General features: G+C 40.5%; 1 protein-coding gene and 1 long non-coding RNA gene across 2 annotated transcripts in view; one reads left to right on the forward strand and one right to left on the reverse strand.

Annotated features, from left to right (window-relative positions):
• Positions 1–10,734, reverse strand: part of LOC117451129 (syntaxin-1B) — an 82,087-nt gene extending 71,353 nt beyond the window's left edge. The window contains exon 1 of the mRNA XM_034089251.2: positions 10,276–10,734. Within this exon, the coding sequence (XP_033945142.1) occupies positions 10,276–10,305 (30 nt within the window). The 5' untranslated portion in view covers positions 10,306–10,734. The remainder of the gene's footprint in view (positions 1–10,275) is intronic.
• Positions 10,735–23,287: 12,553 nt separating this feature from the next.
• On the forward strand, positions 23,288–24,921 carry LOC139434295 (uncharacterized). Its single transcript, XR_011643652.1, has 5 exons — positions 23,288–23,425; positions 23,701–23,888; positions 24,032–24,145; positions 24,494–24,702; positions 24,817–24,921. It is a non-coding gene; the product is annotated as an uncharacterized lncRNA (long non-coding RNA).
• The last annotated feature ends 311 nt before the right edge of the window (positions 24,922–25,232 follow it).

Genomic DNA, 25,232 nt, shown 5'->3' on the forward strand with positions numbered 1-25,232 from the left:
ACATGTTATGGAATCAATATAGCACAACATACCAAAATTGACCAGTGCATGAAAAACGATGTTTTTGCCTGCCGTGTCTCGCCCTAAAGAGTAAGACACAACGGAGTTGAGGATCTGTGGGGTTTGTATGTCGATGTATGGGAAACACTGTTATTTGTATGACAATTCACTAACAACCCCCCCCCCCCCCGTTGACAATTCACGTGGCGGGGGGTCGCCAGTCTCTGGCACAGTGATTTTGGGGGTTGTGGGCTGAAAAGTTTGGGAACCCCTGGGTTAGATAGCAGGCGTGTGTAGGTCCTGCATCCCCCCCTCCCCCAAAAAAAGGACGTATTATTGGCTTCCCCTCATTTTTTGCCTACGCCACGCTACTGTTTAGAGGTTAAGTGGTCATTAAAACTGCAGGATGTTAGTTCCTCCTTCACTTATTCTCTCATATCTTATCTTTATTTAAGTATATTGATCAGAATGCAGACTAAATACCATTTCTGAGTTTGCTGCGCTTGGACACAATGCCATGCACGAAGAAATCGGAGGAGATGCTAGATATCTTTTTTTTTCATTGTGAGAACAGCTGGAACAGCTAAAAAACAAATTAAATCTATAAAAACACATCTTCTACATAGAAATCTAACGTCCATAAAGAGTGCAACAAAATATATAATACAGTTTGCAATAAGTAACTTATCAGCGGCCGTAAAGTAAATGTGCACATTTATATAAAGATTCAAATCAACACTTTGTGAAATTATTACTTTTATTTTATAATCTGAGCAAAAAATTAAATGAAAGTTAAAGAAATTCAGGAGTGGGAAATAAAAAAAAAGCTTTGCTAAATCTCCTTTCTTCAGTGGAACTTTAATTTGAAAAGGAGACAGCAGGAAGTGTCAACCCACTTGAGCTTGGTTTAACAGTCATTTGAAAGGGTCAACAAATAATAAAACATAATACTGCAACAGCTAGGGGTAACTTTAATTTGAAAGGGTCACACAGCAGGAACTGCTGCAGTCAAGGTGCCCTTAAGCAAGTCATTACTAGAGAGATGACTGTGTGTGTGTGCGTGCGTGCGTGCGTGCGTGTGTGCGTGTGTTCAGTGTAGATAAAGTCAAACAAACACTAAAACAAACAGACCTCACCCACCTGGTACCGCCAGCAGATAAATCAAACGCCATCCTTTGTTTGCTGCTCATGTGTCTGTTTTGGACTATCTTATTAAAGACACACTATTTAATCAGTGCGTTTTATATTTAGAAATACAAATGAACATTAAAGGTATTTTGACAAAGAAGAATAGTTACATAGTCTGTAAATCATTGAACTACCTTTGAAAACCTTTATGTTTCACAAGTGCAAACAACTGCAGTTCCTCTAATGGCCACTAAATGGTTCGCTCATCATGACATGAAAGCAGAGCCGGTTCTAGCCAATTTGATGCCCTTGGCGAGATTTTAGCTGGCGCCCCCCCCCCCCCCCCCACACACACATGGCTCTGTAGAAGGAAGTCACACAGCGTGTTAAAAAGCCCAACTTTACAAAAAAAACATGTTTATGGTTTTTGGTGTCTATAGCTAATATCTCCCTTCATGACAACTATACTTGTGTGTGTGTGTGTGTGTGTGTGTGTGTGTGTGTGTGTGTGTGTGTGTGTGTGTATATATGTAGGTGTGTGTGTGTGTGTGTGTGTGTGTGTGTGTTTCAGTGACAGTTTAATAAAAATAATCCATATGAAACCTCTGAGGGTGAATCATGTCCCAGTTTACCCTCCCACCCTCTGTCATAATCAATGACACTGAAATGGGATATGGTGCCACACACACACACACACACACACACACACACGCACGCACGCACGCACGCACGCACACACGCACACGCACACGCACACGCACACACACACACACACACACACACACACACACACACACACACACACACACACACACACACACACACACACACACACACAGAGCTGCTTTTGAACACATGAAGCAAATGTTTAATCTTTCAGAATATACATAGGCCTTGGAATTTCTGCGCAACTTTAGTCAGGATTTTAGATGTCAAATTTACCAACCAAACTCTGTACAATTTTCAGAGCATTTAACAAAAAACATTTTCTGTATTCACATAATGATAAAAAGTCTTGTACACAGCCGAAGATATATTTTTGCTGGAGAGCAAATAATTTTAGGCCAAAACAGTCTGATGTTACGATGTTTAGATTATCAAATATTGGGAATATTTCATGACATAATTGTCTATAAATGACATTTCAGGCCCACAAATCTTGACATTTTGGTTATTTTTTCAGTTTTATATCATAATACGTTGAAAACGTTTGGACATTTAAAGACATCACCTTTGACTTTGAGAAAATAGGATGGACATTTTGTTGACTTTTTGACATTTTATACACCAAAAAACGAATGTACAAAATAATCTATTTAATTAATCCAAACAATACCACCAACCAAAAGCATTTAAGAAAGAAGAGCTTTATCATTCTTTCAATGTTCTCTTCTCACATGAAAAATGCTGACTCACTTTAGCGTGTTAGCACTCATAATGCTGACTCATTTCAGGGAATCGGGCCCTATTTTTTATTCCAACTCAATCATGGACAGCAGACTGTATTTTTGCATTATTTCTAAAGCTGTTCAAGAGAGGAGGCAACATTAAGAAGAGGAAGAAGATGAGAAAGGGGAATATGAAAAAGATCAGGAGAAGGAGGAAGACAAGGTCAAAGAGTAGGGAAGGGTCAAAGAATGGGAGAGAGGATGGGAGGAAGAAAAAGAGGAACCAGGAAATGGTAGATGAAGAAGAAGAAAGGGAGGAGGGAGAAGAGTAGGATGAGAAAATAGGAAAAATAAGAAATCAGTGGGAAAGGAGGAAGAGGAGGAGGAAGAGGCAGAAGATGAAGTAGCTTAAGATAAAGAAAAGAAGAGAGGGAGTATGAAGAAGGAAGGAGGAGGAAAAGGTGAAACTGAAGAGGAGGAAGAGGAGGAAGAAGTGAGAAGAAGAGGAAGAACACTGAAAGAACTGAAACATTGACTCTGATTAAATGTATGACGTCAACACATTTTCCATAACTTTATTAGGTTAAGTTTAAATACAAATATTAGGTTCAGTAAAGAAGAATAAAAAGAGGAAGAAGAGGAAGAAGAGGAAGAAGAAGAGCAGGCAGCGTCTGTGATGTGAACGATTACATAAATGAGAATTGTTTGAGAGCGGCCGCTGCATAATACAGCAGCATCTGTTACCGGCTGCAGCACGGAGCCGGATCACACTCCACTGATCCAACATGGCCGACAGGAGGAGGAGTCATAGGGCTCAAAGGAAGAAGGAGAGAGGCTACACTCCGCTGTTACGTGAATATTAATTGAATGTATATAGAGACCAGTGTGTGCCGTTAAAGCACTGCAGAAGAAGAATAAGCAAGCTCCAGTCCCAGCTTAAAGGTCTACTCTTTTTCATCAATATATTATAGGTTTCAGATAGAAAACATGTCTCTGAAGTGTTTGGCTCCATAATCCCCTCTGTTTCAGCCAGTGGTCGCGTTAAGCGAATATCTTCCGTCTATTACGGATTTATTTGAACAATGACGGAAACATCTGAAAGCAGTTCGTCATTTTGAACAAACTCGGAACAGCGCCAAAGTTTCCCCGCAGCGAGGCTCCGGTGTTATGCCGTGTTATGCATGCCCGCCAAAAAGGAAATGATACCGTTTCCAAACCTGACTGTGCCGTACAAATCATTGAAATGTCTGAGTTTTGACTTTACGCTGTGCACGATCCCGCCAGGTGCAGTGGGCATGCATAACACGGCACCTTAAATTAAAGGAGGTCTACACTCCTGCAGAAAAATGTCCTTGACACACTGAACAAAGTTATGTGGAATTTGTTGATATAATACATTTCACTAAAGTCAATGATTCAGTTTATTCAGTGCAAAGCACAGAACACTTTTTTTTATGATAATACTACGAGAGAAGTTGTGTTTTTCTTAAATGTACAGAAAATGTAACAGAGGTGCATGGCTGCCGCTCATATTTGGCAAGTGGCTGTATTAGGGCTGCATTCAAACATTATTTCTGATGTATACAATGTGATAAGACAAAGACAAATGTCAATGCCAGTTTCTCAAAGTCCATGGCAATTTTTTTTGATATTCAGTGTTTTGATATAAAACTGAGAAAAGCAGCACATGTCAATGTGTGAATGTTACTTAATCATGGACATAGTTCAAATTTGTTATGTCAACTAATCTTTGCAGCATATTTGGTCCATAAAACATCAGAATACACTTCACGATATTTTATAATGTCTTGTTTTGACCCAATGACACTCAATCACTGCCACGTTGAAAAAACTGAAATGTTGACTTGAAATAAATGTCACAACATTTGAACTTCTTTTGTATTTGAACTTGTCCGTGTTTTATATCATATTCAAATGTATATTCAAGAACTTTTAAAGAAATGTTAAACACCTAAATATTACAACCAAACCTGTTAAACCAACCCAGTCTCATAAAAAAACGTGTAATAACTACGTTGGTCCACAACGTAGGACGTAGTATTTCTACAAAAACGCCTCTGAAATTGTAAGATCCCTACGTTTTTTTTCACCATCCATTCATTTCCAATGGCTGGCGTCTATGTCACGTGATCTTCACATTTCTCCCTGCAGAAAAAAAAAACATGGCCGAACTTCGTTTTATTCTCGGTGGAAAATGCCTATTTTAAAGTTACTTTGGCCATTAAAATGCGTTTTGATGTCATTTGATGCGAGAAATATGAGTTGTTATTTCAGATTATGTGTGCAGTTGATGCACATGATCTTTAGTTTGCTAGTTATTATGGAGATTACTTCAGGAAATGGTGTTGATACGTTTTCATTGTTACCAAGGTGGTTGCTAGGTATGCTGCTATCGATATTATTTCTGTTATATTGTGTAACAGTTTAATGGTGTTATCTTTATTGCTACCCCCTTCCCCGTCAATGTATAGTGTTGGTCCACAGCGCAAACGTATTAGTTTAACAAAATCCGCATCTAAAATTGTGGCATAAATACGTTATTTTCCCCTGTGCAATTCCAGTCTCACATCTCACATCACATCGTCATAAACAAATACCGGAAACAGACCGAAAACACTTTATTCCGAGTGTGCTTGCTTTTCTCTTTGAAAGTCATCACATAACGGCATTATAATACACGGTTCGGCTGCATTAAATATTACATATCTGCCGTAGTTCTGTATTTATAGAGCCCTGATGAGAAGACCTCAGACAAACATGAGGAACTGAAAACGTGACGTGGATCATAAATATATCAGCCATTAAACAACATCTTACATTTATTTTCACACAATACGTCTCCTTGCAGTATCAACACTAATTTGGCTGACTTTTATATTTGATCCAATTGGTAGATAGGCTGTATTTACACCATAAAGGTGCACAGCTGATATAAAGGGACACCTAGTGGTTAAAGCATGTTATTGAATTTAATTATTTTTATTATTAGATATTAATAGGATCCCTAAAAAGTATATTCATTACTCGTTATTCTCTACTAATAGTTAAATAAAGACTGTATATAATGACTATGTTGCACATCCCTTTCAAGATTTCAAGATTTTCTAAGGTTTATTGACATATCATATTCACAAACGGTGTAGTCATGCAATGAATGAAAAACTTTGTGTATACCTCCAGCAATGTTAACTATGTTGAAGCACTTATTTTAACTGATATTATACATATGTATTATACTCTTATATAAGATGTATGTAGATAGTATACGAAATGTGCAGAATACGACGAGTTTAATGGTGGAGGCACACACATATTGATAGATGTCTTATAATGCACTGTTGAGGAACCTGTGACCAACGTTTTTCATCTTGTCAGGTATTGAACAATCAATAAATAAAGAACACAGAATTGTTAAATATAAAACACAGAATTTGTGTGATTATACTAAATGATTTACAAATAAACACCACTGCATATTTACAACTGTTACACATGCTGATGTAACGCAAATGTTTCCAACTTGGGATCAATAAATATCTTATCTTAAGCTGATCGATGGCTACTGCCATATTTGCAAAATGTGCCTCTGAACCTTGACAAGTGCATGTTTCAGGCTTATCAATTAACAACAGGGGTCACAAACATAAGACCAACTGTTAAATAAAGCTCGGGGGACCCGTTAAAATCCAGTTTTGGACAGTCTGCCGTGGTTCCATCCCATTTCAAGGGCTGTTCGACGCTCGGCACACTCTCCAATCACAGAGCTTGAGGACTATCACGGGGTTTGTCAAGCGAAGCGGAGAGAATACTTACTTCCGGGTGTAATATTCTGTAAAGCAAATGAGCTGCTCCGACCCTCGGTCCTGACGGACTCCAACTTGTGTTTATTAATCAAACAAATAAATAAACACAAGGATAATTATGTGTTATTGTTGAGTAAATGGAGAATTGCACAGGGGAAAATAACGTATCTATGCCACAATTTTAGATGCAGATTTTGTTAAACTAATACGTTTGCGCTGTGGACCAACACTATACATTGACGGGGAAGGGGGTAGCAATAAAGATAACACCATTAAACAGTTACACAACATAACAGAAATAATATCGATAGCAGCGTACCTAGCAACCACCTTGTATAGACACAATTTCCTGAAGTAATCTTCGTAATAACTAGCAAACTAAAGATCATGTACATCCACTGCACACATAATCTGAAATAACAACTCATATTTCTCGCATCAAATGACATCAAAACGCATTTTAATGGCCAAACTAACCTTAAAATAGGCATTTTCCACCGAGAATAAAACGAATGTCGGCCATGTTTTTTTCTTTCTGCAGGGACAAATGTGAAGATCACGTGACATAGACGCCAGCCATTGGAATGAATGGTGAAAAAAAACGTAGGGATCTTACAATTTCAGAGGCGTTTTTGTAGAAATACTACGTCCTACGTTGTGGACCAACGTAGTTATTACACGTTTTAAATAACTTAAATTAATAATCTTTTTTCTCAAAGCAAGGTTACACCTGTGAGTTGGATGTAGAAAAGTCAGAATCAATATAGATGTTTTTATTTTAAAGTAAATTCAGATTGAACACAGTAAAAACATTTAAATTATAGTTTCCGTCCCAAAAAAACATTACTTATAGTGAAACCACCCTTGAATGATGGGATAGTAGACTAAAAGCTTTAGGGATACAAACTATAACATATAATAAGTACCCTGTATCAAGATTGATGCAAAACAAGTAAAATTTGACCATTAGAGCCAATAGAATCGAGGGGAAGTTCCTAAATCCACCTAAACATTACCATTGGTGAATGAGAGTGATGCGCAGCCAGCATGCCCAAAACCGGAAGCTGGGTTACAGCTCTCATACACAGCAGCGTTTATATGCGTTTTAATGCCATTGAACACAACTTTTGATCAGAAAACCGCAAAGGTAAGACGTATTTGCCGTTTTGGCCCTAAAGTGAAGTTGTGTGTTGTGTTTGCTTGCCTTCGCTGCTGCGAGTTTTGTTCGCACTGTGATGATACTTATACCATTGGAATCTGTGGAATCTCAGCTTTCATATCAAAGATCGCTAACGTGAGTTATGTGCTAAGTGCGTTAGCACTCTTTCGCTTAGTGCTAATTCAGACGCTTGGCGTTAGAGTTGTGTTTTGTTTGAGTAAAAATTGTACATATCGTCAGTTCGCTGAGTCTCTTCCCGTTAAGTATGACACATGAATAGGTTGTTAAATGTTAAGAAGCCCTGAGACACAGTTTTGTGAATATTGTTGTGTTTGCCCCCCCCATGGGTGGGGGCATGGGGTTTAACAGGCTAATCTAAGAATGAATAAAACAACACATTTGTTTGTTTTAATGAAATCGCTACATATTTTGGTGATAAATGTGTCATTTTAGTCACAGAATTGTAAACATATTCTCTAATATCAGCTACTTAAATTAGATGATTTGATACCTTTATTTATCATAGTTGGTCTATATAGGGTTTGGACCAAAGACGTGACTTTTTATACACTAAATGCCAGATAATGCAAATAAGTATTAGTTAGAGTAAATTGTAAATAAATGCAACAGGTGAGGAAGAAGGAATGTAAAGATTGATATAAGGTGATGGAGGGAAGGTGAAGTTAAAGTGAGTAGAGGATGGAGACATGCAGGAAAAGAAAAAGATTGAAGATGGTTAGAAGAAGTGAAGGAGGACGGAAAGGATAGCAATAGAAAGATAGTGAAAGATGAAAAAAGAATGAGGAAAGAAGGAAATATGGAGGGATGGAAGAAATATGGAGGGGATAATGAGGAGAGATGGAGGAAATATAGAGGAAATATTGAAGAGAGATGGAGGAAATATTGAGGAAATATTGAAGAGAGATGGAGGAAATATTGAGGAAATATAGAGGAAATATTGAAGATAAATGGAGGAAATATTGAGGAAATATTGAAGAGAGATGGAGGAAATATGGAGGTAAGATGAAATGATGGAGAAAGATTGAGCAAAAAAAGATGAAGGGATGCAAAGAAATGTGCAGGATACATGGAGGATAGGAGGATGGATGAAGGATAGATGTAGTTAGGATGGAGAAAGTAGAGTAAATATTGAGGGATGGAGAAAGATTGATGATGGAGAGTGAGGAAAGATAGAGGAATGAGGCAACAAATGGAAGATGGAGAAAGGTGGGGGGAATGAAGGGAAGAAGAAGGATGGAGGACGGATGGATGGACAGCAGTGCGGTAAACTCCAGGCGGTGCTGAGCCTGTCACTTTTTTTAATGCAAATTAGCTTGACAAACACACACACACACACACACACACACACACACACACACACACACACACACACACACACACACACACACACACACACACACACACACACACACACACACACACACACACACACATATTAGATGCTATTGATCAGCTGATCTCCCATAATTCATCTGTAACAGAGACGTGACGTGAGAGGAAAATGGAGCTGCATAAAATGTAATAAAATGGAAATTAATTCATGAAAATCTCCAATAAATCACTGTAGTATTAAATGGGCTCACTGACAGATATACATAGAGGTATTAATACAAATATATTTATAGAGATGCTGTATTTCGCTGCCTAGCACGAACCCGGTTGAACCCGGGTGGTGGCGGCGGGAAGCGCGTGGAGCTGCTGCAGAGTTTGAGCAGCTGATGTGACACCCCTACACATCCCCTCCCTCCCAAAAAAAATTCCCCCCACAATCCGCCCAAACTGCCTGCATCAGCTGTTCGCTTGGAGAAGTCCCCTACCGCACCGCGTCGCCCCGCATACCGCACGTGTCAAAGCCTCCAGTCACCCGATGCAGAGCCACACAGTCATAAAATGGGTGAGGCTTTGGTACAATGAAGACCCCCCCCCCCTTCCCCCATCTTTTCACTATCACCGTGTGGGTGAGGGGGGGGGGGGGGGGAGAGCGGAAAAGAAGACACGTGGAAAAGAAGCAGATAAAACCGCATCCTCCGCTCCGCCCGCACCGTGATGCCTCCACCCAGCCGCACATCCACCCTCACGAGCCTCTCCATCAGGGAGGAGGCGCGCGGGCTGCGGGATGCGGCCTCTGAGTAAAAAAGAAGAAAATAAATCACTGCATTCTGTTCTCCATCAGGTCACCCAGGTTCGCGTGCGTGAACGTGCACGGCCACCTTAGCATTAATGGTAGAGGGTTTATTTTCCTTTTTAAAACCCATTTACCCATCATGCATGCAGCGCTGCACGAGCAGAGAAAAACCTGAGCAGGGCCTCTGCGTCTAAACCCGCCGCGCGCACATCACCTGCTAAACGCGGAGAAGAGAATAAAACGAACGTGCCGCTGTGAACGTGACCTCCAGCCTGAGTGAGACCCCGAGCATCCACTCATACTAGATAGGCCTACTACTGAGAGAACAACCTATCAAATGTGTGAGGAAAGCCCCCCTTTCAGGCTCCATCCACCCCCAGATCTGCAGCCCCATGCACTCTCTGCTCCGCGCACACCAAGCCGGCTCTACGAGGCTTTTTAGCCGCTTTCATCAACCAGAGAGGTGGCGAGGCCGTGCAGCTGCCGCGGCCGCAGGAGGATGGGAGAGGGAGAGAGAGAGCGAGAGCGAGAGAGAGAGAGCGAGAGAGAGAGAGAGGAAGAGGGTAGGGGGAGGAGGAGGGAACATGGAGGCCAACATGGATGGGAATAAAGAGGAAAAATTGAGCTTACGCTTCGCAGTTCCGCCGTACGGTCCTTCATGGTGTCGCCGCGCCGAGCTGGCTGCTAGAAAACGGAGAATCGACCCTGATGCGGGGGGGAGGGGGGAGGTGTCCGGCGTCGTTTTGCGCTCCGAGATTCCCCAACAAGGTTTTTTTTTCTGTTCGTCCTCCTCTTCGTTTTGCACCTCTGCTTCACTTCCCGTTCGCGGACAGAGGGATGGAGGGAGGAACAGCGCGGGGTGACGCGTCTCCGCCGACAGGAGGTTGGTTTTTATTATCCGGTGCGTTCAGATCCTCCGCTGCTGCTGCTGCTGCTTCTTCTTCTTTTGAATTAATTTTTGTAATGGTGCCTCTCCGCCGCTCTGGCTCAGCCTGGCCCCCCTTTCGGTTACGCGGCTCTTCCCTCTTCCTCCTCGGTGCGGTCGCAGTGTGGCCCCGCAGCGCGCAAAGCAGCAGCAGCCCGGCAGCAACACCACCGAGAGAGAGAGAGAGAGAGAGAGAGAGAGAGAGAGAGAGAGAGAGAGAGAGAGAGAGAGAGAGAGAGAGAGAGAGAGAGAGAGAGAGAGAAAGAAAGAGGGATAGAGAGAGAGAGAGTGGAGGAGGGAGTGAGGGAGAGAGATTGGGGGAGGGAGGGAGGGAGGGAGGGAGGGAGAGAGGAGCAGGGAGGGAGGGAGTGTGGTACTGATGCTGCAGAAAAAGAGAGAGGAGGGAGGGAGGACAGGGGGGGCGATGCGGAGGGGATGGAGCACGAGTGCGCATGCGTCAATCCCACCACCTCCACCCTCCATTTGTACCTGCTGCTGCCCCCCCCGTCAATCCCTGCACCTCCACCCTCCATTTGTACCTGCTGCCCCCCCCCCCCCTCCTTCTCTCCGCAGCAGGGAGGTGTGTTTGGATTCCGGTGAATGAAGATCAGGGGGACAATCTGTTCATCCTGTGTGTCCTTATTTGGTCAGGGGGAGGGAGGGGATGGTACAAATGTGATACATATAAATCACAGTGTATAATGTCATTCACTAATATCTAAATTATAAATATACTGTATATACATATACAGCCTAAAAACGTATAGCTTATATATACATACAACCTTGTAAAGCTAGTATAGGGCATCAATGGATTTAATTGTTTTATCAAATAAATAAATTAAATCTGATTCATTAATTGATTTAAATGCTATCAATCGTATATGAAAATATGGTTGGAAAAGCCTCAAAATTAAGATTTCTTCAAATAAAATAAACGTTTTTATAAACAGCGATGCTTTATATATATAAAATGTTAATATCTTAAGTAATAAACAAACATAAAAAAAGATATAAACTCATTTTGTGATGATTCTGATAATGTTCAGGAGAAAAAACTAAATAATTTCCCAATTTGGGATGAATACAGTATCTATCTGTGAACAGTTTTGTCTGTATATCATCATAACATATGATTTGAAAATTAAATTGGTGTCAATCATGGATGTATAAAGAGAACTGGATACAGCCATGGAGGCGGGACCGTCTTTCAAATGAAAGTTGCTCAGTGGCGCATGATGCCTGATTCTGGAGAGCAACTGTATCTTGGTCCAATGGAGCCTGCGCTGTAATACTGCCGTTTGGCCACAATTAACATTTGCATCAATGTCCGGCATACTTCCTGCCTGGGGGTTGTTGTCAAGCTGTTGCGACTTTGGTTTTTGGTCTATATTGGCTTTACTATGGCAATCTTTTTTGTAAACCTATTTTTATTTTTAGATTTAATATTCCTGAGCTGCTTGGTTTTTGCAACAGTCATACAACATTTGACACACGTTGAGCGTTTTCTAGATTTGACACGGGTAAAAAATATGTAAACATGACGTTTTTAACATCTGTATGCCGATATTAAATATCACTTGTTTTGCAGTTTACTTGTAAATGTTTGCACAGAAAACGTGTGTACACATCGTGTTTCACGACGGACACAAGCGGCACAGAATTTGGCCAACCCTCCACGCGAACACGCAAACGGAGTGGAAGAGTGTAAGGGTAAGGTGTAGAGGTCTGTTCGGAATTGGGCCTTTGAGGCCACCTCCGTCTTTGGTATCGCCATGTTAGTTTAGGTTGTAGTGATATGTTTTTAGCCGTCACCATATTTTTTTTCATATCATCTTCGTTTTTGGACGTTGTCATCTTGGCCATCTGAACTGAAGTGATACAGAGGGTACAACAGACCACTCAACAAGCCTCTTTTTAGGCTGCCGAAATGTTGCAATTAACTTAGATGAAATGAAAACACAAATTATAAAAGGGTTAAAGTTATAAGAGAAAAACACAGACAGCGACCTGTCTGTCACAAGGTAGCCTCGCCCTAAAGCAGGGGTGGGGAACCTCCATTTGATAGGGCCCTCAAGGTAATTTATAAACACACGCAAAAAAAAAAATCTAGACCGCAACAGAATTAAACAAGCGAGTGCCTGTTTTTCCTGGCCAAGGATAGGTTCCTTGAACACAACACGAGCGTAACGTGTCATCACGTGCTGTAGTGCTGCCGGAACGCACCGGAACGCTGCTCCAGCACTTAAAAAAAAAACAAAAAAAAACTTTAATTTATCGGTTAACCGGTCAGTTTTTACAACTTTAGTTGTTAGCCCAGTGGCGATCTATTCATCTGACATACTGATCATACAGTCAATAACGCCATCGAAAATAATATGCTACATTACAGTAGGCCTACAACAGGGTTGCCAACTCTCACGCATCTGGCGTGTGACACACGCTTTCACCCTCAATCTCACGCTCTCACGCTGCCCAAACTATTCTCACGCCAAAACAAGAATACCGAAGACTAGAAACGGTTTTGAAAACTTTTGTCAGGTAGTGATCGTCTTCTCAATAGGACATCTTTGATATCGTCTTCTGGCCAATCAGAATCAAGATAACGGCGTGGTGTTGTTGCAGGAAGTCCTGACGGAGAATACTTATGAAGCTTAGCGCAAGTTCAGACAGGAAGACCTAACACTCCGTATTGCGCGTCATGGCAATACTTGCTCCCTGCATCTAAATGACAGGGAGCGCCTCTCCTCAGCTAAACCTATCACGCCCCTTCATTACAGGGCTAATCATCGCACCTGTTAACCCCTCTATATATGCTCTCCCCTGTTCTATCAGCTGTCTTCCAGGTGTCAACGCGCAACCCTCCTCCACCCCTTCGCCTCTTGCTTCCAACTCAGGGCCAAGCTTAACCTTCTCCCTTCCAATCGGACCTAACCACTTATAACCACCACCAGTGTCTAGACCCAGGGGGGTTCATCGGAAATGGTTCTTCCCTTCCCGATTGATATCCTACTAAAACCTGGGCCTAATCGCCAAAACAACATTCATTCATTTGTGATGAACTGTCATCATTATGTTCCATTGATATAATGTGACCGATAATAAATATGTATTCCATACATCATGTCTCTCCTGATTGAATTGCTGTAGTACATCTATAGATCGATACAACATTACGTGTTGATTTCTATCAACACGTAATGAAATGAGACCCCATGGTTTGATGATTGATAGGTGTGTGGGCTGTCTTTCATGTTGACACACAGAACAATGGGGGCTATCCACCCTTATCCACAATGTAAAGTCATTAACACAGCTTCTTCCCTCTTCTCTCTGTGAGGAGCAGCAGGTTCAGCTTTCAGAACAAAGTAACAACAAACTAAAATGGCATTCATTTGTTTAAATATGTCGTGTAGTAATAGATGTATTTATTTTTCTTCTCAAGAGAGTACCAGAATGTGTATTTTATCCCAGACCCCCCTACAGGGGTTGGGCTTTCAGCATGTCAACTCTTTCACCTGTGGGTAAATTGCAGGATTGGCTCCAGGTCGCCCTTTTTATTTACTACAAGACAAATGTGCCTTTTTATTTCATACAGTTCAATTTGGATTGAGGAAATAATCTAAACCTCACGCATGACGTTTCCCTGTCAAGGGGAGCGTGTATGTAATTACATTGCAAATACTGACTTGAGCCCCACCGCTGTATGGGTTAGCCGGCCCTACGATAGATTACCCAACACAAATACTCCGTGGCCGCCACTGCCGACCCGTATTGCGCATGCGCAGATCTAAGATCCAGTAGAAATGATAAAAAGTAAAAGTTTCCTTCTTATTGTTCTACGAGGCCAAAATAGAGTCAGAGTATATGAGAGTGAGAGTGTGTTAATTAATATATTTGGCAGTTTGGAGTAAGTCTGTAAATGTGTTTGTGTGTGTGTGTGTTTCATGTTTAGGCCTCTCACGATAATTAATTTTGTTGGATACATTTTCCTGGAAATTATTGCGATAAACGATTATATTGTCAGCACCGTTGTATGACCATTTTAGACCACTGACATAAAGATAATATATAATAATAATTCAAGAACATCCTTTCAAACTGCTAGTCACATCCTCATGTAAATGGAAATGTATCGAGTTCATTTTTATTTATCGTACGATAAGTCAACTAATTGCTTATCGCGACAGGCACACAATAAAACAGTGGAAACAAACATGTGTTTGACTTTCATTAGTGAATGAAACTGTGTGCCCTTTATAGTCTGTGTCCAATATTGTGTATTTGTATATATTGTATATATATCCTATATATATGCTAAGGTCCCGCTACTGACACGATAGCAGTCATTTCGTGCTCATATGTGTAATCAAACCCATGATACCAACATCTCACTCCAGCCAGGTACCCAAAGTTGGCAACCCTGCTTTCAGACTGAGAGGCTCAAATAACCTCAGCTCAGTGAGGTAAAGGCACACCTTTATATGATCATTATAGTTATATATATAAAAAAAAGAGAATAAATTAAAAACAGGTATAAAATACCAACAAAAAAGTTTCCAAAAATACATTTTAAAAGGAGAGTGATTTGTAAAATATCCATAAAGAAAAAGTAAATCTGTTTACAGTTCTGTATCATATGGGTGTTGAGAGATGTATCCATATCTTAATGTTGCTCTCAAAGTGCACCAGATTGATGCTTTCAACTTCAATATCAAAAATATATATATTCCCGGGGGAGCAAGCCCCTGGACCCCCCTAGAGGAGGATGTTAGGTCCCCCCCCACTTAAATCATGTTCACATGGATAGGAAACTAAATACATTTGCACACATCTTGTGTCCATATCTTTCTGTTTTGGTGGTCATGCCACAACCGTGCACGTGCATGCATGCGCGAGTCATAGTGAGTGTCTGCATTTGGCTCCTTATGCCTTTTACACACTCTCTCCAAAGCATAACATAAAAACTTTGAAAATAAAACAGAAAGATATCTGGATTAAGAGGTTGCTTTTTTTAGTAGAGGTTGAGTACAATAATTTGTACGGACCTTGGAGGATGTTGTAAAAATTGAAATGACACTTGAGAGGAAAAAGGTTCCCCACCCCTGCCCTAAAGCATATGCTGCTTTGTTGTTTACTCTAAACGGGTATATAACGACCAAAATGACATCATGCCGTATTGAAGAAGACTTGAATCAAGAGGTTGAGACCTTAAACTCAACCAGAAAAAAGTGTTCTGAGGTAATTAATCAGGTAAGAAGTAGGCACCTTTTCTTATAAGCCTCTACACAATCTAACATATTTTTAAAAAACGTTTCCCCCTGTTGGATATAAGAGAGCATGGAGGTTTAAGGTTTGAAAACACATTCCCACCTTCCTGTGGAGATGTGTGTGTGTGTGTGTGTGTGTGTGTGTGTGTGTGTGTGTGTGTGTGTGTGTGTGTGTGTGTGTGTGTGTGTGTAAATAAATAAAAAGTATTCACAAAAATATGACTGGTGTGTGTCCCCCTCTGTGTGTGTGTGTGTGTGTGTGTGTGTGTGTGTGTGTGTGTGTGTGTGTGTGTGTGTGGGTGTATGTGTGTGTGTGTGTGTGTGTGTGTGTGTGTGTGTGTGTGTAAATAAATAAAAAGTATTCACACAAATATGACTGGTGTGTGTGTCCCTCTGTGTGTGTGGGTGTATGTGTGTGTGTGTGTGTGTGTGTGTGTGTGTGTGTGTGTGTGTGTGTGTGTGTGTGTGTGTGTGTGTGTGTGTGTGTGTGTGTGTGTGTGTGTGTGTGTGTGTGTCAGCACTGATGCATGAGGCCAGCTGCTATGATTTTAAAATGGAGTTTTAATGGTGAAGATGAACTCTGACCGTGGTTGGCTGGACGCCCGGGGGAAACTCCTGGAATTCCTCTTCCTCGTCTTCATTCTCAGTGTCCTCTTTTATTACTCCTTCCATTAGCTTTTATACAAATAGTTTGAGTTGAGTTATAAAAAGCAATCTCTTACTCAAACCTCTCTTTCAAAAAAAGAAATCAAAAACCTACCACTTGTCTTTATTTACTGCTTCAGGTGCACACTTTTCCAACAGCTCCACTCTGCAGTATTCTGTGCAATACTACATGTATCACTTAGGACTATTCCTTTACACTGTACATGTTGTTGTTTTTAGCATTATTTTTTTTAACAATTATACATTACTGTATGTTTTGTAATGTAGACCTTTTTATTATAGAGAGGCGAAGTCCCGCCCATCTATACTTCCGACCCATAGGACCTTATTTTGGAAAAATTATGTATTGAAGTCAATGGGGAGAGAAAACGTATCTTTCGATCCCGTTTGATTTGTGTCACGAATTACACAGATGATGTTTGTCAATCTTAAAAAATTATTTCCATGTCAAAAAAGTCACAGTTTGTCTTAAAACTGTTGAAATATAAGACTATGAAAAATACGCAACTAGAAAGACTACAAATCCCAGAATCCCGGTCCCGCATGCTGGCTCTCACGGAACCGACTAACGCCCCGTCCACACACAGGCATGAAAAAAATCTTTCAAAGCTTCGCCCATTCACTTGAATGGGGTGACGTAGAAGATTTTGAATCTTCGCCGAACTGCATTGTGGGGAGCATGGCATGGCTTTGCAAGCATCACGAGCATCTATCGGCATCAAAAGTTGAACATTGTTCAACTTTTGAGGCTCGATGCTTGGCATCAGCCAATCAAATCCCGCGTATGCAAATCTGACAGTACAAGCGCTCGCCAATCAAACCGTGTGTATGGTGGGAGAGACTACGCAGGTCATTTCCTCATATTCAAAAAAATGGAGCGGTAGTGAATCACCCGGTGCTGTATAATCAGTCTCTGTTGTGTTCATCTACCGGGATACAAACCGGAAGAGCGAGGCATGGAGGGAGGTGGCAGAGACAGTGGGTGAAACTGGTAGGTTTTCGCCTGTTTGGGGATTTTATATCCAGTTTACTTCGTTTTAACATTGCTATTGCTTTGTATGCCGGGGGCGGGCGGGAGATTCCTGATTGGTTGTTGGTCGCCTTAGGCGCGAGAAATCGCCAAGCTTCAGACACGCCCAGCATCAAGATTTTTCAAGATTTTTTTCATGCCTGTGTGTGGACGGGCCGTAACTCCCATTGTGTGTATGTACAGCTCTCAACATGCCAGTATTGATTTTCACCTTTTTTAATACTTTCCGCCTCATTCTGAAAGAAAGAAGTGAAATGTGCCAACGTGACGGCCGTCTTGGTATGTGGTGCGAGACGGGAGTTGTAGTTCATTGAGCGATTTCACACAAAAAATAGTTTCTTCACAGTTTTTCGACACATTTTAATTTTTTTGACTTGCAAAATTATCTTTTAAATTGACAAACATCTATGTGTAATTCGTGGCACAATTCAAACGGGGTCGAAAGATAATCTTTCTCTCACCATTAGGCGCTTTCACACCGCAGTACTTTTCCCACAAAGGTTCATCAGAACTTAGTTCTCATGAACTAAGTACAGTTCGCGTTCACACCGGAATATGTTCCTGGGGAAGGATTAGGCAAATGAAGCCGCTGACGTCACTTCTTCTGCTTTGGGTTTACTGGCAGGCAGCAAACAACTTCACGGCGTATACTGCCACCCGGAGTTCCGCCATAAGTTAGTCTCTCTGCGTTTGTGCGCTGGGCTAATGCTAATAATGCTAATGCAAGGATAATAAAATGGCGGCTTCACAAAACTTTTGTTTTACGGGGCGTGGTTTGCAATCCGCCCAGCCAATCAGAAATAGGAACGTTTTCTCCCACGAAAGTACCTGCTCTCTAGCAGGGGATAAAAAGACTCATGAACTAATTTTAGTTCCGGATTTTTTTGGTGTGAACGCAACATTTCGGAACTATATCGGAACTAAAGTGGGAGAATTACTGTGGTGTGAACGCGCCTAATGACTTCAATACATACTTTTTCCGAAATAAGGTCCCATGGAGGTCCACCGGAAAGGGAGGGACTTCGCCTCTCTATAGTACATTGTGCAAATGTTTACTTCTCAATGATTATATATTTTAATTGTATTCTATTCTAAAATGATGCACCTGCAAAAACCAATAATATTAATAATAATTATAACAATAACAATATTATATATAATATAATAATGTAAAAAATATATTTTTTTAAATAAACAAAACCCTGTTCAACCCTTGTGCTTCACTTTAAAAAAATGTTGCTCGGATGTGACAGTGTCAAAATACTTTTGTAAAAGTATTATTTAGAACTGCCTAAAGAGCCTGTAAAGCAGGGGTGGGGAACCTTTTTCCTCTCAAGGGCCATTTCAATTTTTACAATATCCTCAGAGGGCCGTACAAGTTATTGACCTCTGCTTAAAAAAACTAAAATCACAGCACATTCATTTCATTCTGTGCAAAGAAAAAGCAACCTCTTAATCCAGATATCTCACCATGACTCGCGTATGCATGCACGTGCAGGGTGTGGCGTGCTCCCCTGGGAAGATTTTTTTTTTAAATGTTGAAGTTAAAAGCATCAATCTGGTGCACTTTGAGAGCAACATTAGGAGATCTATGGACACATCTCTCAACACCCAAACACAACTGTAAGCAGATTTTCTTTTAATTTATGGATATTTGACAAATCACTCCCCTTTCAAACTGTATTCTTCTTTATTAATAACTGTCATATAGTATTTTATACCTGTTTACTTTATTCTCTTATTTTTTTTATAACTATAATGATCATATAAAGATGTGCCTTTACCTCACTGGTTGTAGAAAAAGCTTCTTATATTCGTTAGCATAGCTAGCTAACCAGATGCTAATGATAACAACACAGTTATTGACTGTCTGATCAGAATGACAGATGAGCAGATCGCCACTGGGCTTTCAACTAAAGACACAGACACGCAGAAACTGCGGCATGTGTATGGACTTATCGGTACTGCAATTTCTGAAGTGCTGGAGTGGCGTTCTGGTGCTCTCCGTCAGAACTGCACCCCTGTCAGTCGAGACATATACCACGTGATGACACGTTAGGCTCGTGTTGTGTTCAAGGACCCTGACCTTGGCCAGGAAAAACAGGCACTCGCTTGTTTAATTTTTTTGCGGTCTAGATTTCTTTCATTTTTTTATTTTTTGCGTGTGTTTATAAATTACCTCGAGGGCCGTACCAAATTGTCTCGCGGGCCGTATACGGCCCGGAGGCCGGAGGTTCCCCACCCCTGCTGTAAAGCATCGAAGAACCGGTACAACAATCTAAAACAATAATGTTGAACAGCCTTAAAGAACCTGTAAAGGGGATTAAAGAACCTGGTTTACAGCGTTTAAGAACATGTGGAACAGAGAGAACACGTAAAACAATCATAAAGAACACATAACACTGCCTTAAAGAACCTAAAGAAAAGCCTTAAAGAACCCATAGACAGGCTGAACAATAGAACAGTGTAAAGAATCTTTAGAACAGAGTACCCGTACACCCTAACCTGTAGAACAGTCCTAAATAACACATTACACAGCCATGACCAACATTTAAATAACTCATAGAACGACCTGAAAGAAACCATATAACAACCTTAAATAACCAGTGGAACAAGCTTCAAAACCTTTAAACATCCTTAAAGAACACATATAACTGTTTTAAAGAGCATGTAGAACACTCCTGAGGAACCCATACAGTCCTAAAGAATGTGGAACAGCCTTAAAAAACTTGCAAAGAGAATTAAAGAACATTTTTAATCTTTAAATGTTTGTTTGTTCACATATTGCTTTTATTTTTAGGAAGAAAAAAACCACAACAAATAAGAACTATTTTCTGTAAGGGGGATATCTTTTTTTCTAACTGTTCTATCCTGACGAAGATCATGTCATATTTTACTTCATTGATCATTTTTTGATTATATTATTTTGTTTAACAAAATGTAAACATTTTTGATGCACTTAACTCTGCAGCACTTCCTGGTTTTAAAAAAGGACCCGAGTTATAGGCCCGGGTCGTCTTTAAATCTGCCTGAAGGGGAAAACACCTGTGGAGTTAACTTAAACACCTGAGGTTTGTGTTGTTCTTGTTTCATGTTCTTTAAACTGAAGAGATCATATATATATTTTTTATAAAGACACATTTAAGTTGGTTTTAAGAGGGAATTAGAAGAGTATAAAAACAAGCTTAAATAATGATTAGAGTCCAAATAGAAAAATAATAATAGCATAAGCATGACATGTGACACTGTATGTTTTAGCAAGCGATTATTGTAGACCTAAGAAGGCCCCTCAATAAAACTTAACTCCAATTTTGTTCTCATTGTCGTTGTTTGTTTGTTATTTTTCCCAAATAATGAACTGCCTCTGTGAGACCTATTGTTAATCAAGAAGTCTGTCACACTCCTTTAAAAAAATGCAGACACATTTTGGTTTATTTTTCATTTTATTTTCCCATGCACACATCCAGACATACCCAGGGGGCAAAGTCATTTTACAGACATGGAATGTTGTAAAAGGTTGTCCACCAGAAATGATATCTAGGACCTTCAAGGATCACAACCTGGGTGGACAACCCGGTCAACTAGCTACTGGAAAGCTACAGTGAGGGTCCAAACAATGCAACCCCTATATGAAAAAAAGTCAAAGATTCTGTCTGGATCAGATGCCATCATTCTCTTTCTGATTGAATATCTCTGTGATAGTTAGAGGTTTTAAAGTGTGCATGTCAAGGTGGCATGGTATTGATCCATACAGCACTGCACACACAAAAAGATCACACATATGAAACACTTAATCAAATGATATTAAATATATATATATTGATTAAATGAATAATACTGTACAACTGATTGACAAATTATTAAAGAATTTTAGCTTACAGTAACAGTGCTGGCTAGCTAGCTAGCTAGCTTAAAATCCTCTCACTTGCTGGAAAATCTGTAAACATTGAATCAATTCAACTTAGCATCGGCAGCAAACCTTGTGTGTATATTAATGAAAATCCTTCAATATGTTATATAGAAATAATCTTTTAAGTATATTTACCCATTTTGAACACAGCAAACAATGCAGAGGACCACAAGTGCATTGCTTGAAATGGATTTCGCTTTGGAGAGACAAAAAAGGCACAGCGTCATCTAGTGGCCTTATTGAGAACAGGCTTAACCAAGGCATCACCTGAAAGCTTATTTTCTGCTCTTTCAATAGGTTGGCTCAGTTTGTCTTTACCATGAACTGTCACAGAGATATTCAATCAGAAAGAGAATGATGGCATCTGATCCAGACAGAATCTTTGACTTTTTTTCATATAGGGGTTGCATTGTTTGGACCCTCACTGTAGCTTTCCAGTAGCTAGTTGTCCACCCAGGTTGTGATCCTTGAAGGTCCTAGATATCATTTCTGGTGGACAACCTTTTACAACATTCTATGTCTGTAAAATGACTTTGCCCCCTGGGTAACAATACAAAAAATAATATTATAATAATAATTATATTTATTTACTTATTTATTCATTTGTATATGTTTGTATTGTATTCTCTCTTTCTTTATTAATCTCCTGAGACCCAGAAAGAAAAAGGTTTCACAATTCCTTCTTTTTTGATCACACAAGTCTTTAAGGTGGTATAAACATAATGACTAGCAACAACTACAAATATATATTTTTATTTTAGTTTTATTGTGTGTCCTTTGTAGAGGACATCGGGTGTTAGTTATGTGAAGCATAGTATACAAACAACATTAACATACAATATTAGAGCACAACAACTCAATGCAACACATATTGAGCACTCATTTGTAGTACTCCATCCTTTTGTAAAATGCAGAGATACATCTGACACTTGAGGCACTTGATGTATGTTTTCCCACTGCATCCGTCTGCCATGAACCCTACAGAAACCTACGTGTTAGTTTTGGCCCTTAGTGGACTCCATTTATGTTGTGTAAAATGGGGTAAATAAAAAGTTAGCAAGTCCCCATGTCCTCCTCAGAGGACATTCATAAAAACATTTAGTTTTAGATCAAATAAGTATTACACTGCTCTGAAAACTCAATACACTAACTCCTAAGATGTTCCCTTACTATAATGAATTAAAAATTTTGAACTCACAACACTGGTAATTACAAAATTACAAACTTACCATTTCTCTTTCTATAAATAGTGCTTGTGTTGATGGACGCCATTTTGAAATACAATGAAATTGTCTTTTTCAAAGCCACACCCCCACATATGTCATATGTTTGAAAAGCCCAGGATGTCCTCTGTGGAGTACAATTGGACTTAATGCTGTGGCATGTATAACCTTAAAGTAATGGACCAAAACCCAATGTGCTCCACAGAGGACACAAATGAATGGGGGTATCTATTTATTTATTATTTTCTCTCCTCCTATACTCTTGTTGTCTCTGTCCCCCCCTGCAGGGCATCTTCCTCCCTGCAGCTGAGTTTCACCTTCAGATTATGACGAAGGGCAGCAGGCCCTTTCTCATTTCATCAAATCCCCCTCCTCGACTCCTCGATTCCTCGGTCCTCCGGTAGTGACCCGGAAATGAATTTCAGCGCGCCATGTTGAAGGACATCTCATTTCTCTAAATGCACTTCGAGGACCGAGGATCGAGCGTCGAGGAGGCTCTCTGGAGGAGCTATAACCGAGGATACACTGATGGGTCCTCCACGGTCCTCCACATAGACATATAAAGAGTAGACGCCGCATTGGCTGCTGGGGCGCAAGAAATACGGCCGCCATCTTGGACCGGTCATCCTACCCATATTGTACAGACATTCTACCCATAGACAGCAGAGGTTTCAAGATGCCAGAGCACTGTGCAGCATATTGCTGTGCAAATCGGCGGACGATTGCGAACAGGGGTCGGGGGATTACTTTTCACAAGTAAGATTCAACATTATAATTGGTTGTATTTTGTAAATAGAATATTATTGTACTGTATTGATGTCCGCCAGCGAAATCGTAGCCAGCAAACATTATGTTCATGGCCAACTGAGACTTTATAAATCGCTGCTGTAACAAGTGAATTCCCCGTTGTGGGATGAATAAAGTAAAATCTAATCTAATCTATCTAGGAAGAAGAAGGAAGAAAATAAGCTTGACCTCCTTCTTAAAATGTTTTTGTGTTGACTCTCAAATCTCCCGTTTTTATTTTGAAGGTTTCCCAAAGACAAAGATATGAGAAAGAAGTGGGAAGTTGCTTTGAGGAGGGAAGGGTTCACTGCAAGCGAGTCATCCGTGATTTGCAGTGAGCATTTTAAGCAGGACGAGTTTGACAGGACAGATTGTCCGACTCAGAGATGGTGTTATTCCCTCCATCTTCAGCTTCCCGGTTCACCTCCAAAGAGTAGGTGTATCATCATACGGTTATTAGCATTCATAAATGTAAATATTCTATTATCAATAACAGGGCAGGGTGTGTGTGTGTGTGTGTGTGTGTGTGTGTGTGTGTGTGTGTGTGTGTGTTTGTATTCTGCTTTTTCATTTTAGCCAGAAAAGGGCAGGACTACGTCTACTTCCAGAAAAGCTGAAGAGAGCCTGTCTGTGGCCCCTCAGGACGACCCAGAAGCTTCAACCTCACACTCACAACCTCAGCCTAATGATGTGAGTATTTCTATTTTCAACATCATTCATAATGGTCCTAGACAAAGTAAATCTCTCTTGTTTGCTGCCACTCATATTAAACACACTCACAAATAAACCATACACACACAATTGAAGACATGTTGAACATGCATTCCTGGCACACTCACACACGCGCACACACACACACACACACACACACACACACACACACACACACACACACACACACACACACACACGCATGATGCTGGCAGTGGCTTTGACAGGTGATGACTATAAGAAAGAATGTGGGCCATACTCTAGTTGTGTCAAAGTGATGTGTGTGAAGTGAAACATCACTCAAACCATGTTCATCCCTCTTTCTAGGATCATAGCTATGTCTTGCCTGCTTCTCCTACTGCTCTTAAGGCCAGACTCAATGAAGCTTTAGCAAGAGTGGAGAGTCTCGAGCGAGAGAGGAAGAATGCCATGGCTAGAGAAAAGAGGGCAGAGACCACAGTGAGGAGTCTTTTGGGGGATTTGAGGGAAAAGAACCTCATTAATGAAGAACTCAAAGAGGCTTGATTTCTACTCAGGTAAGATGAAATTAGCACTTTGAAATTCATGTACATCTTACTCTTACACTCTTTATTAAACTCCTTTGTTATTATATGAAGGGGACTTATTAATTTTTTCTCATACAATTTCAGATCTTCAAATAGACTTGAAGGCAAAGCAGGGCCATGAGTACTCCAAGGACCACAGAGAATGTGCCCTCACACTCCATCTACATGGTCCAAAGGCATACAAATACCTCAGAGAGACTAAAAAAAAAGGTAGTCTTAATGTTGTTCAATTTCATTTTTGGAAATTACGGTTGCAAGTACGTTAAATAGCTACTTCTCAATTTTTTTACAGGTGGCTGTGTTCGGTGGATGGCAAGCCTGGCCTGAACAAGATGATGCTGGATATGCTGGAGAGAAGATGCCAGGACGACCAGGCTAAATATGGATGTGTTTCACTCATGTTGGATGACATGGCCATCAGAAAACATGTGCAATATAATCCACATAACCAGTCAATGTCTGCTTTTGTAGACATGGGTGATGGAAACAATGAGACCGAT

Source organism: Pseudochaenichthys georgianus, chromosome 8 (genome assembly GCF_902827115.2).
Source record: "Pseudochaenichthys georgianus chromosome 8, fPseGeo1.2, whole genome shotgun sequence".
In the NCBI taxonomy this organism is placed as follows: domain Eukaryota; kingdom Metazoa; phylum Chordata; class Actinopteri; order Perciformes; family Channichthyidae; genus Pseudochaenichthys; species Pseudochaenichthys georgianus.